Source organism: Pelophylax lessonae, assembly GCF_965119305.1.
Source record: "Pelophylax lessonae genome assembly, chromosome: 2".
Lineage (NCBI taxonomy): Eukaryota > Metazoa > Chordata > Amphibia > Anura > Ranidae > Pelophylax > Pelophylax lessonae.
Genome location: NC_138769.1, coordinates 605369650 through 605387931, shown reverse-complemented (window position 1 = coordinate 605387931; position 18282 = coordinate 605369650). Strand labels below are relative to the sequence as shown.

At 40.8% G+C, this 18282-nt stretch overlaps 1 protein-coding gene across 1 annotated transcript in view; it reads left to right on the top strand.

The window, feature by feature from the left end:
• Positions 1-18282, top strand: part of LOC309545698 (sterol O-acyltransferase 2-like) — a gene marked incomplete at its 5' end in the record, with an annotated part of 213117 nt that overhangs the window by 87600 nt on the left and 107235 nt on the right. The window contains one exon of the mRNA XM_082245034.1: positions 16171-16282. Coding sequence (XP_082101160.1) covers positions 16171-16282 — 112 coding nt within the window. The remainder of the gene's footprint in view (positions 1-16170; positions 16283-18282) is intronic.

Genomic DNA, 18282 nt, shown 5'->3' with positions numbered 1-18282 from the left:
CTAAAAAGTGCCTAGGGTTCTGGGTCATGCCACAAGGACTATTAATCACACAAAAAAAGTTCTTAAAAATTGTCGTTTTTGATAAAGAGCCAATTATTGAAAAAATTATTGAAAAAAAAAAAAAAAAGAGATTTCTTTGGATTTAGTGTCTGGGTGGTCTAAAAAGTGTACCTGTGAAGTTTCAGTTCTGAAGCATATCCATAACCAGAAAAAAAAGATAATTTTTCTTAGAATTTCAGTAGAGCAGGGATGTGGCTCCACTATTTTCACACTTGGGCGTTTTTGTTTCAGGCGTTTATTGGGCATTTTTTGGGCGTCTTTGGAGGCAGGCATGACATCTGAACTTCTGTGTAGGGGTATATATACACACACACATATATGTATATATACACATATACACATATAGGTGTGAAAGGAGCGATATCCTATCCATGCGCTAATTAAATTATTTGCAGGAATGAGGCTCCGCTCCTATTACACCTATATGTGTGTATGTGTATATATACATATATGTGTGTGTGTGTATATATAACCCTATACAGAAGTACAGATGTTATGCCTGCCTCCAAAGACGCCCAAAAAATGCCCAATAAACGCCTGCAACAACACACCTTGGCGTTTTTGTTGCAGGCGTTTATTGGGCATTTTTTGGGCGTCTTTGGAGGCAGGCATAACATCTGAACTTCTGTATAGGGGTATATATACACACACACATATATGTATATATACACATACACACATATAGGTGTGATAGGAGAGGAGCCACATCCCTGCAAACAATTTCATTAGCGCATGGATGGGGTTCCGCTACTTTCACACCTATATGTGTGTATGTGTATATATACACATATATGTGTGTTTGTATATATACCCCTACACAGAAGTTCAGATGTCATGCCTGCCTCCAAAGACGCCCAAACAATGCCCAATAAACGTCTGCAACAAAAACGCACAGTTGTGTTTTTTCAGGCGTTTATTGGGCATTTTTTGGTCGTCTTTGGAGGCAGGTATGAATCTGAACTTCTGTGTAGGGGTATATATACACACACACACATATATATATATATATATATATATATATACACATACACACATATAGGTGTGAAAGGAGCGGAACCCTATCCATGCAAATTATTTAATTAGCGCATGGATAGGATTTCGCTCCTTTCACACCTATATGTGTGTATGTGTATATATATACAGTGCCTTGTGAAAGTATTCGGCCCCCTTGAACTTTGCGACCCTTTGCCACATTTCAGGCTTCAAACATAAAGATATAAAACTGTAATGTTTTGTGAAGAATCAACAACAAGTGGGACACAGTCATGAAGTGGAACGAAATTTATTGGATATTTCAAACTTTTTTATTTTTTTATTAACAAATAAAAAACTGAAAAATTGGGCGTGCAAAATTATTCAGCCCCCTTAAGTTAATACTTTGTAGGGCCACCTTTTGCTGCCATTACAGCTATAAGTCGCTTGGGATATGTGGATATGTCTCTATCAGTTTTGCACATCGAGAGACTGAAATTTTTGCCCATTCTTCCTTGCAAAACAGCTCGAGCTCAGTGAGGTTGGATGAAGAGCTTTTGTGAACAGCAGTTTCCAGTTCTTTCCACAGATTCTAGATTGGATTCAGGTCTGGACTTTGACTTGGCCATTCTAACACCTGGATATGTTTATTTGTGAACCATTCCATTGTAGATTTTGCTTTATGTTTTGGATCATTGTCTTATTGGAAGACAAATCTCCGTCCCAGTCTCAGGTCTTTTGCAGACTCCATCAGGTTTTCTTCCAGAATGGTCCTGTATTTGGTCCATCCATTTTCCCATCAATTTTAACCATCTTCCCCGTCCCTGCTGAAGAAAAGCAGGCCCAAACCATGATGCTGCCACCACCATGTTTGACAGTGTGGTGTGTTCAGGGTGATGAGCTGTGTTGCTTACGCCAAACATAACGTTTTGCATTGTTGCCAAAAAGTTCGATTTTGGTTTCATCTGACCAGAGCACCTTCTTCCACATGTTTGTTGTGTCTCCCAGGTGGCTTGTGGCAAAATTTAAATGATACTTTTTATGGATATCATTAAGAAATGGCTTTCTTCTTGCTACTCTTCCATAAAGGCCAGATTTGTGCAGTATACGACTGATTGTTGTCCTATGGACAGAGTCTCCTACCTCAGCTGTAGATCTCTGCAGTTCATCCAGAGTGATCATGGGCCTCTTGGCTGCATCTCTGATCAGTCTTCTCCTTGCATGAGCTGAAAGTTTAGAGGGACGGCCAGGTCTTCGCAGATTTGCAGTGGTCTGATACTCCTTCCATTTCAATATTATCGCTTGCACAGTGCTCCTTGGAATGTTTAAAGCTTGGGAAATATTTTTGCATCCAAATCTGGCTTTAAACTTCTCCACAAGAGTATCTCGGACCTGCCTGGTGTGTTCCTTGTGCTTCATGATGCTCTCTGCGATTTAAACGGACCTCTGAGACTATCACAGTGCAGGTGCATTTATACGGAGACTTGATTACACACAGGTGGATTCTCTTTATCATCATTAGCCATTTAGGTCAACATTGGATTATTCAGAGATCCTCACTGAACTTCTGGAGAGAGTTTGCTGCACTGAAAGTAAAAGGGCTGAATAATTTTGCACGCCCAATTTTTCAGTTTTTTATTTGTTAACAAAGTTTGAAATATCCAATAAATTTCGTTCCACTTCATGATTGTGTCCCACTTGTTGATTCTTCACAAAAAATTACAGTTTTCTATCTTTATGTTTGAAGCCTGAAATGTGGCAAAAGGTCACAAAGTTCAAGGGGGCCGAATACTTTCGCAAGGCACTGTACATATATGTGTGTGTGTGTATATACAGTGCCTTGCAAAAGTATTAGGCCCCCTTGAACTTTGCGACCTTTTGCCACATTTCAGGCTTCAAACATAAAGATATAAAACTGTAATTTTTTTGTGAAGAATTAACAACAAGTGGGACACAATCATGAAGTGAAACAAAATTTATTGGATATTTCAAACTTTTTTAACAAATAAAAAACTGAAAAATTGGGCTTGCAAAATTATTTAGCCCCCTTATGTTAATACTTTGTAGTGCCACCTTTTGCTGCGATTACAGCTGTAAGTCGCTTGGGGTATGTCTCTATCAGTTTTGCATATCGAGAGACTAAAATTTTTGCCCATTCCTCCTTGCAAAACAGCTCGAGCTCAGTGAGGTTGGATGGAGAGTGTTTGTGAACAGCAGTTTTCAGTTCTTTCCACAGATTCTCGATTGGATTCATGTCTGGACTTTGACTTGGCCATTCTAACACCTGCGTATGTTTATTTGTGAACCATTCCATTGTAGATTTTGCTTTATGTTTTGGATCATTGTCTTGTTGGAAGACAAATCTCTGTCCCAGTCTCAGGTCTTTTGCAGACTCCATCAGGTTTTCTTCCTGAATTGTCCTGTATTTGGCTCCATCCATCTTCCCTGTCCCTGCTGAAGAAAAGCAGGCCCAAACCATGATGCTGCCACCACCATGTTTGACAGTGGGGATGATGTGTTCAGGGTGAAGAGCTGTGGTGCTTTTACACCAAACATAACGTTTTGCATTGTTGCCAAAAAGTTCGATTTTGGTTTCATCTGACCAGAGCACCTTCTTCCACATGTTTGTTGTGTCTCCCAGGTGGCTTGTGACACTTTTTATGGATATCTTTAAGAAATGGCTTTCTTCTTGCCACTCTACCATAAAGGCCAGATTTGTGCAGTATACGACTGATTGTTGTCCTATGGACAGAGTCTCCCACCTCAGCTGTAGATCTCTGCAGTTCATCTAGAGTGATCATGGGCCTCTTGGCTGCATCTCTGATCAGTCTTCTCCTTGTATGAGCTGAAAGTTTAGAGGAACGGCCAGGTCTTGGGATGTTTAAAGCTTGGGAAATCTTTTTGTATACAAATCCAGCTTTAAACTTCTCCACAACAGTATCTCGGGCCTGCCTGGTGTGCTCCTTGTTCTTCATGATGCTCTCTGCGCTTTAAACGGACCTCTGAGACTATCACAGTGCAGGTGCATTTATACGGAGACTTGATTACACACAGGTGGATTCTATTTATCATCATTAGTCATTTAGGTCAACATTGGATCATTCAGAGATCCTCACTGAACTTCTGGAGAGAGTTTGCTGAACTGAAAGTAAAGGGGCTGAATAATTTTGCAAGCCCAATTTTTCAGTTTTTTATTTGTTAACAAAGTTTGAAATATCCAATAAATTTCGTTCCACTTCATGATTGTGTCCCACTTGTTGTTGATTCTTCACAAAAAATTACAGTTTTCTATCTTTATGTTTGAAGCCTGAAATGTGGCAAAAGGTCGCAAAGTTCAAGGGGGGCGAATACTTTTGCAAGGCACTGTATACCCCTACACAGAAGTTCAGATGTCATGCCTTCCTCCAAAGACGTCCACAAAAAGCCCAATAAACGCCTGAAACAAAAACGCCCAAGTGTGACAGGAGCGGAGCCACTACCCTGCTCTACTGCAATTCTAAGACAAACGATCTTTTTCTTATGCTGGTCACCCTGACATGGATGAGTTCTGTCACCCTGGCATAGCAGTCAGAGTCAGTTCACCCTAAACTACATTACGGTAACCCTGACACTTAACACTTTCCCTACAGAAACTAGATTTTTGAATCTAACTATAGTGGTATATAGTACCCTAACTACACTAGATATCCCTTTCCTCACACTAATAATTGCTAAATGACACTTTTGCAGCAGGAGTAACAAAACTGCTTCCACTCTCTTCCACAGCCCCTGTATTACAGTGCTAGCGATTTGGCGGGGCTATGTTATATACTGGGGGGCGTATTCACTACTGATTGGCCTCTGGACCCCCTAGTCACTCCAATCACATTCCTAGCATCCTCCTGCCCCCTCAATTGGCTTTTACTGATGTTTCTGGTCCAATCACAGGCTTTTAAAGCCCAGTTCCTGTCCCATTGCATTTTGGTCGGTTCTGGTTCCGCAAAAAGTCGGTTCTGGTTCCGCAAAAAGTTCGGAATTCGGCCGAATTTCGAACAGTCAATGTTCGGGTCGAACCGATGGTCGACCCGAACCATTCGATCATCCCTACTAAAGAATACAGAATACTTTATTAATTCCAAAGGGAAATTGTTGCGACACAGACACACTTAACAAATACAAAACAAGATCACAACAATGAAGATAACAAGAAACAAAGATACATGAAATTTACCAACAACAGGCTTTAGCATCAAATAAAACAAATTAAACCTACACTGCAAATAAAACCATCCATGCAATTAAAATACAACATAGAATAAATAACACAGATTAAAATAACAGAAAGTCAAACTATCAAATGCAAATAATACACCACTTTCTCTAACATTACCCCAAATAATAATTAACATGCTATAAAAACAACATAAAATCCTGATCATAAACCAGAATTAAATCTTCACCTATAGTCCTCACAGAGAATAATTACAGTATATAACTTGATGGCCACCGGCAAAAATGATTTCCTGTGTCGCTCTGTGGTGCATTATGGTTGTATTGCCCAGTACACACTTACCGATTGTCGGCCGAACGATCGGCCAAATTTTGTCCAGTGTTGTTTTGTTGGTTGAAATGTGCTCTAGACTGCACACGAATTTTGTCGGCCAACAACACCCAACTGCAGAAGTGATGTCATGTTCTGGTCTACTTTCGGTGTGTTTTTTCTTCTCTGAGCATGCCCAGTCTTGCTCATCTGGCTTTTGTCGGCCGAAATCTGTACTGACTGACGAACAATCGGTCGTTCTTTGTTGGCCAACAAAAATTTTATAGCCTGCACACCAGATTTTGTTCGGCCGAAAAGTTGCAGTCGGTTGTCGGAAGCATCATACTAACAAGCCGACAATAGGCCGATCGGACGTTGGCCGAATATTTACGGCCGACAATCGGTACGTGAGTACGGGCCTTAACAATCTGTCACTAATGGTACTCTGCAGACTGACCAGCGTATTGTGGAGTGGGTGGGAGGATTTGTCCAAGATTGAACGTAGGTTGAACAACATTCTTCTCTCCAAAGACTCCAATTCCAATCCAACAACATCACTGGCCTTGCGAATCAGTTTGTTGAGTCTGTTGGTGTCGGACACCCTAAGCCTGCTTCCCCAGCATGCCACTGCATACAGGAGAATGCTGGCCACGACAGACTCATAAAAATTCTTCAGCATCATCCAGGAGATGTTAACCACTTACCCACTGGCCACTAAAGGCCCGTACACACTTGACGAAAATCGGATGAAATATCCTCCGTTTTTTCTCTCTCATGCTCAGCGGTTATAACCGTTTTTAGTTGACAGTGCATAATGTTCACGAAATTTCTCATCCAATTTTTTATTTTTTTTTGAGATATTAGTTCCTATACTTCCGGGTCGTCAGCAACTTCAGATCATACGCGGCCTTTCGTATCCGATTTTTCGCGGACGTACTGCATACAAATTAAACGAAAATTGGTCATCTGGGGATGGACGATAAAAATTTTGGTGTTTGTCCCCCGGTTTTTTTCCGATGAAAATGTCGGCATCGGCTGCTGAAAGTTGTGTACACAGTAGCCCGAAAATCATATGATTTTACCGCGGACGGGAATTTTCGGCAGATTTTCTACTAGTGTGTACCACACTTTAAACCCCCTTCCTAACCAGACCAATTTTCAGCTTTCAGTGCTCTCACATTTTGAAATACAATTACTCAGTAATGCAACACTGTACCCATATGAATTTATCGTCCTTTTTTTCACACAAATAGAGCTTTCTTTTGGTGGTATTTAATAATTCACTGGGTTTTTTATTTTTTTTGTGCTATAAATTAAAAAAAACGAAAATTTTGTAAAAAAATAAAATGCATTTTTCTTTGTTTTTGATTTTAAAATTTTGCAAATTTAGTAATTTTTCTTCATAAATTTTGGCCAAAGGTTATACTGCTACATATCTTTGGTAAAAAAAACCAAATAAGTATATATCATTTGGTCTTTGTAAAGGTAATAGAGTCAATTATCAAAAATAATAAAGTCCAATCATTGAAAATTGATCGCACCTGGTGTACTGATGGCCTATCTAGTTTCTTGAGACACTAGCCAGGAAAGTACAAATACCTCCCAAATGGCCCCTTTTTGGAAAGTAGACATTCCAAGGTATTTAGTAAGAGACGTGGTGAGTTTTTTAAGTTGTATGGCAATACCAAATGTGTGAGACGTTAAAGGGCCATACACACTATAAGATTTTCTGAAGACTTTTTCCTTCAGATTTACCTTTTCTATGTAGTGAAAGGGCCTGCCAGATTGCAGACAAATTGAAAGTGTTTAGGTTTGACCTCATATTATCTGGTTTTGGTAAATCTAAAGGAAAAAGTCTTCAGAAAATCTTATAGTGTGTATGGCCCTTTACACAGCCTGGCCACATAATGACCCCATTTTGGAAAGCAAACACCCCAACACATAATCTAGGAGGCATAATGAGTCTTTTGAACATGTCATTTTTTTCCACAAATTTTTGGAAATTGTGGAAAGAAAATAAAAACATATTTTTTTTTACACAAAGTTGTCCATTTATAAGATGTTTCTAACACATAGCATGTACATAGCAAAAATTACACCCCCAAAAGCACAGATGAGCACTGACGTGGCATGGATGTGGCATTAATGAGCACTGATGTGGCATGGATGTGGCATGGATGAGCACTGACGTGGCATGGATGTGGCACGGATGAGCACTGTCATGGCATGGATGTGGCACGGGTGAGCACTGACCTAGCATGGATGTGGCATGGATGTGGCATGGATGAGCACTGACGTGGCATGGATGTGGCACGGATGAGCACTGATGTGGCACGGATGAGCACTGACGTGGCATGGATGTGCATTGATGAGGCATGGATGAGCACGGATGAGCCACAGATCAGCACTGAGTTGGCATGGGTGGGCACAGATGAGGCATGGATGTGGCACAGATGGGCATGAATGAGTCATGATTGAGGCATGGATGGGCATGATTGAGGCACAGATTGACATGACTGAGGCATGATTGAAGCATGACTGAAGCATGACTGAGGTATGATTGAAGCATGACTGAGGTATGATTGAGGCATGACTGAGGCACAATTTAGGCATGAATGAGGCATGGAGGAGGCAGGTGTGAGTGGTGCTGTGGTCTCTCTACACTCTCTGCATGCTGTACCGATCACTGTGTACAGTGTGTGAGGAGAGAACTGAACCGGACATGCTTTTTTGACAACTGATCCCTCTGTCATTGGAGGGAGCAATCACGTGGTAAAGGGCTGCTTTCATTGGCCCTTAAACATGATCCATGATGCGCTGGGTCCCGTGGACCCGGCGACCACAGACATTTCCGTGTGCGCGCCCCAGGGGGAAGCGCGCTTCTGGGGGGACGCCATTGTACGACTTCCTAGAATAAGTTGACCGCACTGTAGCAGTCATTTGTCTATGACCTGGTCAGCAAGTGATTAAAGGACCTCCGTCTCCTGAAAGAGTAGTGACAGCTCTGGCCCTTCCTATACAGTTTTTTCGCCAGTCCAAATTTCTATCTATGTGCACCCCCAGATACTTGTAACTCTCCACATCCACTCCTTGGATGGATATTGGGGTAACTGGTGGCTTTCTCTTTCTGAAATCCACAACCAGCTCCTTTGTCTTTGTCACATTAGATACAGATGATTATCCTCCCACCATGTGACAAAGTTCCCTACCACAGCCCTATACTCAGTCTCTTCCCCATCCCTGATAGATCCCACTACAGCAGAGTCATCAGAAAACTTCTAAAGATGGCAAGACTCTGTCTGATAGCTGAAATCAGTGGTATAGACAGTACAAATAAAAGGGAGAGAGAACTGTCCCCTCTGGAACCCCAATATTGCTGATCACCCTATCTGACACACAGTCTTGCAAACGCACATCCTGTCAGGTAGTCTACTATTGTTATTCGGAAATTCGAATACATCCAAATTTGAATCATTCTGAAAATTTGGAATTAGTTAGAGAGTAAAAAAACTAAATGAAACGAATTTTAACAAAATTAGTTACTTTTGTTATTCAGAAATTCGGATACATCCGAATCTCCAAACAACCAAAAAGTCTGAATTTAGATTCGGACCAAAAGGAATTGCACATGTCTAAGCATAGTGAGTGTGAACTCCTCTGGGGACAGGTACTTGTTTGAAAGGTTCAATCTTCTCTGTGGAGCAGTATGGAAAAGAAAAAATAAATGGTATTCCTGGGATCCATCAACAGGTCATCTTTTAAAGACTTTTGCAAAAGGGAATAGCTGTAGTAATTAGTTTCACAAATTTAATCAAGTGAGTGTAGCCCTTTTTTTGAAGGGCTTATGAGAAATGACCCTCCTAAAACAGGATATTGTGCTATACCTGCAGGTAAATAAGAGAACCAGAACCTTTGCCAAGTGGAAGAGTGGGACTGATAATAAAGATGTCAGGGCCTCTGTGTATAGAGGGGATTCCCTTCCTGGGAAATTAACTATTAATTTAATTAAAGCAATTGGTAAAAGAGAATCTACTGCATCCAACATAAACCATTAACCAAACTTATATACTGTAGATGTATACCAGTATAGAAATAATACATGCTTTATATAAAAAAAGATTAATAATCGCACATACATCCAATGTACAACAGGTATTATCAGCATAGGGCCTGACAACAGTGCTGGTGGAATTGTGCACATGTATCTGGTTGATATATCTATAATTATAGATACCTCCTGATGAATGTTGCAGCAAAGTTCTGTTCTGGGGACCCTGAGGATGATCATGTGGCGCCCGTCTTTGTGTCGGAGACTTAAGGGCCATACACACTATAAGATTTTCTGAAGACTTTTTCATTCAGATTTACCTTTTCTATTTAGTAGAAGGGCCTGCCTGATTGCATACAAATTGAAAGTGTTTAGGTTTGACCTCATATTATATGGTTTTGGTAAGTCTGAAGGAAAAAGTTTTCAGAAAATCTTATAGTGTGTATGGCCCTTTAGATCAGATGGGGAGAGGCCGACGAGATAAACAGTGATGGGGAGGTCCTCCAACCAATATACAACCAACCTGGAATGCAGATGCAGACAGCTGAAACTGTGGGCTGGCACTGGAACTCCGAGTCGCCTATCTACTCTGTGTCTTGGTCCCTAGTAGTTTATATTCTGTCATGCAACCAGACTTCTAACTACCAGAAGTGGCCATCGATTGCCTAACCTGGCTCTAACCTCTGCTGGTTGTTGAGCCGTAAGTTAAAACTAGCTATAGGATCCCAAACCAGAAGGGGTAGGGTTGACTAAAATTGCAGGAACTGTATGTAACTCTATTGCAATAAACAGGTTCACTTACTGTACAACATTGTAATATACAACAAGGTGACCACTATATACGCACGCCGTATCACAGATTTAGATACCTGGTATAGTGCATGTGAGATAACAACAAGGAGACAGATATACTTGTCACCAGTCTGTAAAAGAAAAGAAAAAAAAAAAATATATATACAGTATATATATACAGTATCTCATTATACAGTATCTCACAAATACTGACAACACTGAAGAAATAACACTTTGCTACAATGTAAAGTAGTGAGTAGGGATGATCGAACTTTTGAAAAGTTCGGTTCGACCAGAACACCCTAATTTCCAGAAAGTTCGGTTCGGATTCCAGAACCCCATTGAAATCAATGGGACCCGAACTTCGGGAATCAAAAAACACAATTTTGAAGCCCTAAAACCCAATAAATGCCCCTAAAAAGTGCCTAGAGTTCTGGGTCATGCCCCAGGGACTATGAATCAGGCAAAAAAAAGTTCTTGAAAATTGTCGTTTTTGATAGAGAGCCAATTATTGAAAAAATTATTGAAAAAAAAAAAGAGATTTCTTTGGATAGCATGTCCAGAACCAGAAAAAAAACAGATTATTTTTCTTAGAATTTCAGTAGCTACCCTCCTTTCACACCTGGGCGTTTTTGCTTCAGGCATTTTTCAGGCGTTTTTTGGGCGTTTTTTGAAGGCGTTTGGAGGCAGGCATGACATCTGAACTTCTGTATAGGGGTATATATATATATATATATATATATATGTGTGTGTGTGTGTGTGTGTATATATATATATGTGTCATAACAAAATAAAAAATTAAAAAATTGTGTAACCGCGCTAAAAGCTAAAAAAGAAGAAAAGCAGCAGCTATAAGTGAGACCACACCAAACAGCAAAATTAAGATAGAAAAGCTGCGCTAATATGAGCCAGTAGGTAATGTGCAATACCCATACTAAATAGGTTATATTGATAAAAAAAGAAAGAAAGTGCCTGTATGACAAATGACATCAAATACTCTGTGAAACCCCAGACTGACTGGTGTGTTAACATAAATCTGAGTGACCACTAGAGATCACAAAGAAATACAAGAAAAGTAGTGTAAAATAATCCATAAATAATCATGGCATAAATAATGTTCTCATATAAAGTCCCAAAGTTGAATCCAAAAGAAAGTGATGTGATAAAGATGTGAAGCTAAATCTGCAGTAACCCCAGTGATCCAACGACAGTGACACACTTATCTCCTTACCAGAACACTGGTAAAAGACAGCCTGTAAACACCTCCTCACAGCGCCACTATGATTAGGAATCCTTCTTCCAACAGGTAACCATGGATATGGCCAGGAGAGAGTGGACTAATCCTAATAAGGATCGATGTGAGCTCCAGTGGTACCATACAAGAAAAAGGGGCTCGATAGTGTATTATCGCCAAAACATTTATTAAGAAATTGCATAAAATATAACTCACATATGTACACAGGAAGATCGCTTAGATAAAACAGCCGGCCGGCTCAAATGTAGCCCGTCCTCTGGGCAGCGCGGTGACGTCAGCACGCTGTACCCTACGCGCTCGTCTCAACAGACAAAGTTCACCATGATCGATCAAAGAGGTGGAGTGCATGTGCTCAGCGTCATATCCAGAGGTTGTCTTTGGGAAATAGATGTATGAGTGCTGCCAGCATTGCTGCAGAGGTTGAAGGGGTGGGGGGGGGGGGGGGCAGCCTGTCAGTGATCAGATCATACACTGCACACTGCATCAAATTGGTCTGCATGGCTGTTGTCCCAGAAGGAAGCCTCTTCTAAAGATGATGCACAAAAAAGCCCGCAAACAGTTTGTGGAAGACAAGCAGACTAAGGACATGGATTACTGGAACAATGTCCTGTGGTATGAGACCAAGATAAACTTTTTTGGTACAGATGATGAGTATAAAGACAAGTGTGTCTTGCCTATAATCAAGCATGGTGGTAGGAGTGTCATGGTCTGGGGCTGCATGAGGGGTGCCGGCACTGGGGAGCTACAATTCATTGAGAGAACCATGAATGCCAACATGTACTTGGACATACTGAAGTCTGCATGATCCCCTCCCTTTGCAGACTGGGCCGCAGGGCAGTATTCCAATATAACGACCCCAAACACATCTCCAAGACGACCACTGAGTTGCTAAAGAAACTGAGAGTAAAGATGATGGACTGGCCAAGCATGCCTCCAGAGCTAAACTCTATTGAGCATCTGTGGGGCATCCTCAAATGAAAGGTGGAGGAGCGCAAGGTCGCTAACATCCACCAGCTCCGTCATGTCGTCATGGAGAAGTGGAAAAGGACTCCAGTGGCAACCTGTAAAGCTCTGGTGAACTCCATGCCCAAGAGGGTTAAGACCGTGCTGGAAAATAATGATGGCCGCACAAAATATTGACACTTTGGGTCCAATTTGGACATTTTAACTTAGGGGTGTACTCACGTTTGTTACCAGCGGTTTAGGCATTAATGGCTGTGTGTTGAGTTATTTTGAGGGGACAGCAAATTTACACTGTTATACAAGCTGTACATTCACTACTTTACATTGTAGCAAAGTGTAATTTCTTCAGTGTTGTCACATAAAAAGATATAATAAAATTTTTACAAAAATGTGAGTGAGGGGTGTACTCACTTTTGTGAGATACTGTGTGTGTATATGTATATATATATATATATATACATATATTATTATTATTATTATAGAGGATTTATATAGCGCCAACAGTTTGCGCAGTGCTTTACAATGTGAGGGAAGACAATACAGTTACAATACAATTCAAAACAGGAGGAACTAGAGGGCCCTGCTCATTAGAGCTTACGCATGCATACATACATACATACATACAAAAAAAACTAAAAATAACTAAAAAAAAAAAAAAGGAACACTTGCCTAATATCAATGTTTCCAGTCTGGGTTAGCAACTGTTTTTTCAATGGACAAGACTTTCTGACTGTATCTCTTTTTTTCTCTCTCTCCCTCTTCCTCTCTCTCCCTCTCCTTCTGGGTTTTTAATTCTAAAAGCCAAAGACAGGAAGTGATTTGCATAAATAACTCTGAACATTAACCACTTGCTGCCCAATAACAGTACATTTACTGCTAGCAGGTGGCACAGCCAGGCTGAGCGATGTACCGGTACGTCGCTCAGCACATGTGCACTGGCAAACCACCTAGGGTGTGCTGCAGCACAATCCTGTGACCGGATCTCCGTGCTCGGTAGTCTGCCAATGTGAGCGCCCATGGTGTCATGTGATCACTTTGGCCAATCATATTGATCACATGAAAACATAGCTTCCATTCATGACAGCTCACTTACTATTGTGATGCTGTGATTGGTCCACAGCTATCACATGGCACCTGGCACCTTGCAATTTGCTGTAGCCAATCACAGCATCACAATAGTACAAAAGGTATTATCAGCATAGGGCCCAACAAGAGTGCTGATGGAATTGTGCACATGTATGTTCAGGTAGATATATCTAGAAATAATACCTATCACAATAGTAAGCAAGCTGTATTGAATGAAAAGCCATTCATGACAGTTGAAATATTGTTTATAACAGTGATCATCACTGTTATAAGCAATAACAGAATAAAAAAAATCCCGGATTACTCCCCCAGAGCAGTACAGTGTCACTATGGTGACACTGAACTACTCTGATGACCGTTTGTAAAAAAATAAAAAGATAGTAAAAAAACAGAGAATAAAATGTTAAAAATAAACACATTTTGTAAAAAATTGAATACATTTTTTTTTTACGTTTGTATCGCAAAAAATAAGAAACCCAGTGGTGATCAAATAACATAAAAAGAAAGCTTTATTTGTGTGAAAAAAAAAATAAAATAAATGTATTTTGCATACAACGTTGCATGACCGAGCAATTGGCAGCTATAGTACCAAAGTGCTGGATAGCAAAAAAATGCCCTGGTCATGTCAAGTGGTTAAGCTGCACAGCCACTTACAGACAGTAGAAAGCAGCAAATCCCTACATGTGCAAAATAAAAGTACTATTAACTCCTAAAGCAAAAATGTTATATATTGCAGCTTATCAATCATCAAATGTGGCGGCTGCATTTGTTTTATTTTTTTAGGCTTTTTTAAAATCTGTTTTTATGTGATGATCCGACCAGTAACACATTCCCTGTATTAGAGTGCCCCAATTCTGGATGAAGGAGCATATTTGGACAGTGGCATTATCAGTCTGGGGAGCAGGGGAGTGTTAGGGTCCTTTCACATGGTCCGCCTCCGTTGGCGGACTGCGTGCTGCTCAGCAGGGGAACGATCCGCAGATCCCCGCTGAGCAGGCAGGTGACAGCTCCCTCTCCGCTCTGTGTGCGGAGAAGGTGGTGTCAGAGCCCCGCTGCTCTCTATGGGGGAATCGGATTAGAACGGACCGCCTGTCCACTCTCATCCGATCCCATCCGATCGGATTTCATGGACAGGATGGGAATCGGATAGCAGCGGGTGTCAGCGGACATGTCTCCGCTGACACCAGCTGCCCCATAGGGATGCATGGAGGATTCGATCAGATCCGCCTTTAAAACTAACAGGCGGATCTGATCGGATCGTTCGTGTGAAAGGGGCCTTAGATGATCAGATTTAGATTTCAATATGTTTATTAATTTTTGTAAGAGAAAAACACAAAGATGCATACAGTCAACAACCACAGTATAAGATGACATGGAATAGTGCTAAACAGTTGACATGGCCTGCAAAGAAGCTTTAAGCAGTGGCATACACATCTGAAAAATACATTGTTGGCTTTCTCTGTGGTCTAGAGCGGTGCCATCCGTCCCGGGCCCTGCCACACCCCCTCCGGTGCCCCCAGGTGAACACACTGCGCCCTGAGGGGGGAAGCGGCCACCCAGCCTCCAGCCCACTGTACCATAACTAGTATTGGAGGTCTGCACCTCCGGCAATGCTACAAAGGAGCCACTGACATGTTAAATATCTATAATAGCCACAAGAGGCGGCAGCAGAGGGTCCACAATGGCCCTAAGACGACCACATCTTCATAAATCACTTTGTGGTAGAGAAAGGAAGAAGGCATAAGGAAGAGAGAAATGAGAAAAAGAAAAGAAAGATGAGGATATAGAAAAGGAATAGAAAAAGGAAAGGATGATCAGATTTAAATACAGTAACAAATTGAAGCCAGACTCCAGCTCACAGCTAAGCAGTTACAGCAACCAGTTTTTTCCTTTTGGGATAAAGGTTTTACATAAATGAAAGCTGATCATTGTAAGCACCCCTATCGGTGGTAAGCTTGTTTCTTTTAAAAACAGGCTTACTGGCCAGATCACCAGATGAAAATAGAATAAAGAAAACCTAAAAAAGAAAACAAATGCAACCATCAAACCTAAGACTTGATAAGTTGCAATATAATCAATGTTTGCTTCTGGGTTTATTACTGTTTTAGGAAAACCTTGAATATATAAATTCTTGGTACATGAGGACTGAAGTGGACAAACGCTGTCTTACACGATGAATGATACAATCAAATACATTTAATAAAAAAAAAAAAGAAAAACACATTGCTATGTATTGTAGGCTTGTGAATTCTTGCAGATCAGTAAACATTTATATGTAGTAGATATTTAAAATCATATCCTAGTTAATCCTTTGTTGTTCCCCTTTGAAATTTGATTCTTTATTTTTTTTTGGTGAATCCTATGTGCTCCATCCACCACTTTATTCAATCCAAAGGATGTGGAATTAGTCTAGTCTGCTACAGTATGTCTAGTAAACCCATTAATTGTATTGCATCTTCTTCCCTTTTTCTCCAGTGACTTGATGGATGCCGGACATTTCCAACCCATTTACAACGTGTTTGTTGCTGCCTTCTGTATTTTTATAATTAGTAAAGCAGCTGTGGATATCATTGACCAAGGGAGGTTAGTGGAATCTCCAAATGTCCAATATCTCTTCATTCTTTTTCATTTACTCTGTTTTTTCACAAGTGGGGCCTATAGCATGTGAAAGTGGGCCTGCACTTTTGAATGATCTTCAGGTTCCCTTGTTCTCTGATATTACTGGATAGTGATTGCCTCAAAGCAGGGGTCCCCAAAATTTCTAAACATAGGGCCAGTTTACTGTACTTCAGACTTTAGGGGGGCGGGATGATGGTATCAGTAGGAGGAATATCGTCCCATTATTGGTGCCAGTTGGAGCATAAGTACCCAATCATTGGTAGTGGGAGGAATAGTGCCCCATCGGTGGTGTCAGTGGAAGAAAAAGTACCCCATCATTAGTGTCAGTAGGAAGAATAGTACCCCATCATTGGGTCTATAGGAAGAATAGCACCCCACCATTGGTGTCAATAGGAAAAATAGTGCCCCATCATTGGTGTCAGTGAAAGGAGTAGTATCATCATTGGTGTCCATAGGCAGAATATGTAAAAGAAGGGGGGGAAACCAGCGCTATGGATAAGAACCTCCGAGACTTAAAATATTTAGGTTGCAGCCACCAACCAACCCCTAAAGCTTAGGGGTCAAATGTAATATATAAGGGAGAAATAGTTGGAAACCGCGCTACCTAGAGTATGTACAGCGAGTACAAACTATATATAGTTGAGTAAAAAGTGCTAGTGCAGAAATAAATATGTGCAAATGATGCTCATGTGACACAATATGAGCTTTAAAAACTGTCCGAATATTAATAAGCTGGTGCAAATATTTAATAATGTGACAAGATATGGTACAAATAGATAGTATAGTGAAAATAAATAGTAAATATAAGTGATCAGTCCCAATAAATAAAATATAGTGAAATATATAATATAAGTGATTAATCCCAATAAAAAGATTCAGTGGAGATAGTGACAGTGATGGTGAGTTCCTTTTGTGTTGTATTCCAATATAACCACTAGAGGTCGCACTTACCCCGCAGCAAGATAGTAATCTATGGCTGTGTAGGGTAGGCAGACAAAAAGCTCTCAGACCTGTCCCCAATCTATCCTTACGAACCGATGGATCCCATCTGAGTGCAAGGGAAAACCTCTTAGTGTAGCATGTGATTAGGAATTACAAAAGGAGCAGTAGTAACTCACACTTAAGATGCGGATGTAGCAGATCGTAGCAGACTGGTGCAAGCAGCGCCGGAGAAGCTTCCCCGTTCCACACACGGCGAGCTGCGGACCGGAAGTGACGTTGCCGTTAGGTTCCGCCCTATGCCTTTCATCATTGGACGTCTACGGGAACGTTCCCGTAGACGTCCAATGATGAAACGCGTAGGGCGGAACCTAACGTCAACGTCACTTCTGGTCCGCAGCTCGCCGCGTGTGGAACGCGGAAGCTTCTCCGGCGCTGCTTGCACCAGTCTGATACGATCTGCTACATCCACATAAGTGTGAGTTACTACTGCTCCTTTTGTAATTCCTAATCATATGCTACACTAAGAGGTCTTTCCCTTGCACTCAGATGGGATCCATCGGTCCGTAAGGATAGATTGGGGACAGGTCTGAGAGCTATTTGTCTGCCTACCCTACACAGCCATAGATTACTATCTTGCTGCGGGGTAAGTGCGACCTCTAGTGGTTATATTGGAATACAACACAAAAGGAACTCACCATCACTGTCACTATCTCCACTGAATCTTTTTATTGGGATTGATCACTTATATTATATATTTCACTATATTTTATTTATTGGGACTGATCACTTATATTTACTATTTATTTTCACTATACTATCTATTTGTACCATATCGTGTCACATTATTAAATATTTGCACCAGCTTATTAATATTCGGACAGTTTTTAAAGCTCATATTGTGTCACATGAGCATCATTTGCACACATTTATTTCTGCACTAGCACTTTTTACTCAACTATATATAGTTTGTACTCGCTGTACACACTCTAGGTAGCGCCGTTTCCAACTATTTCTCCCTTATATATT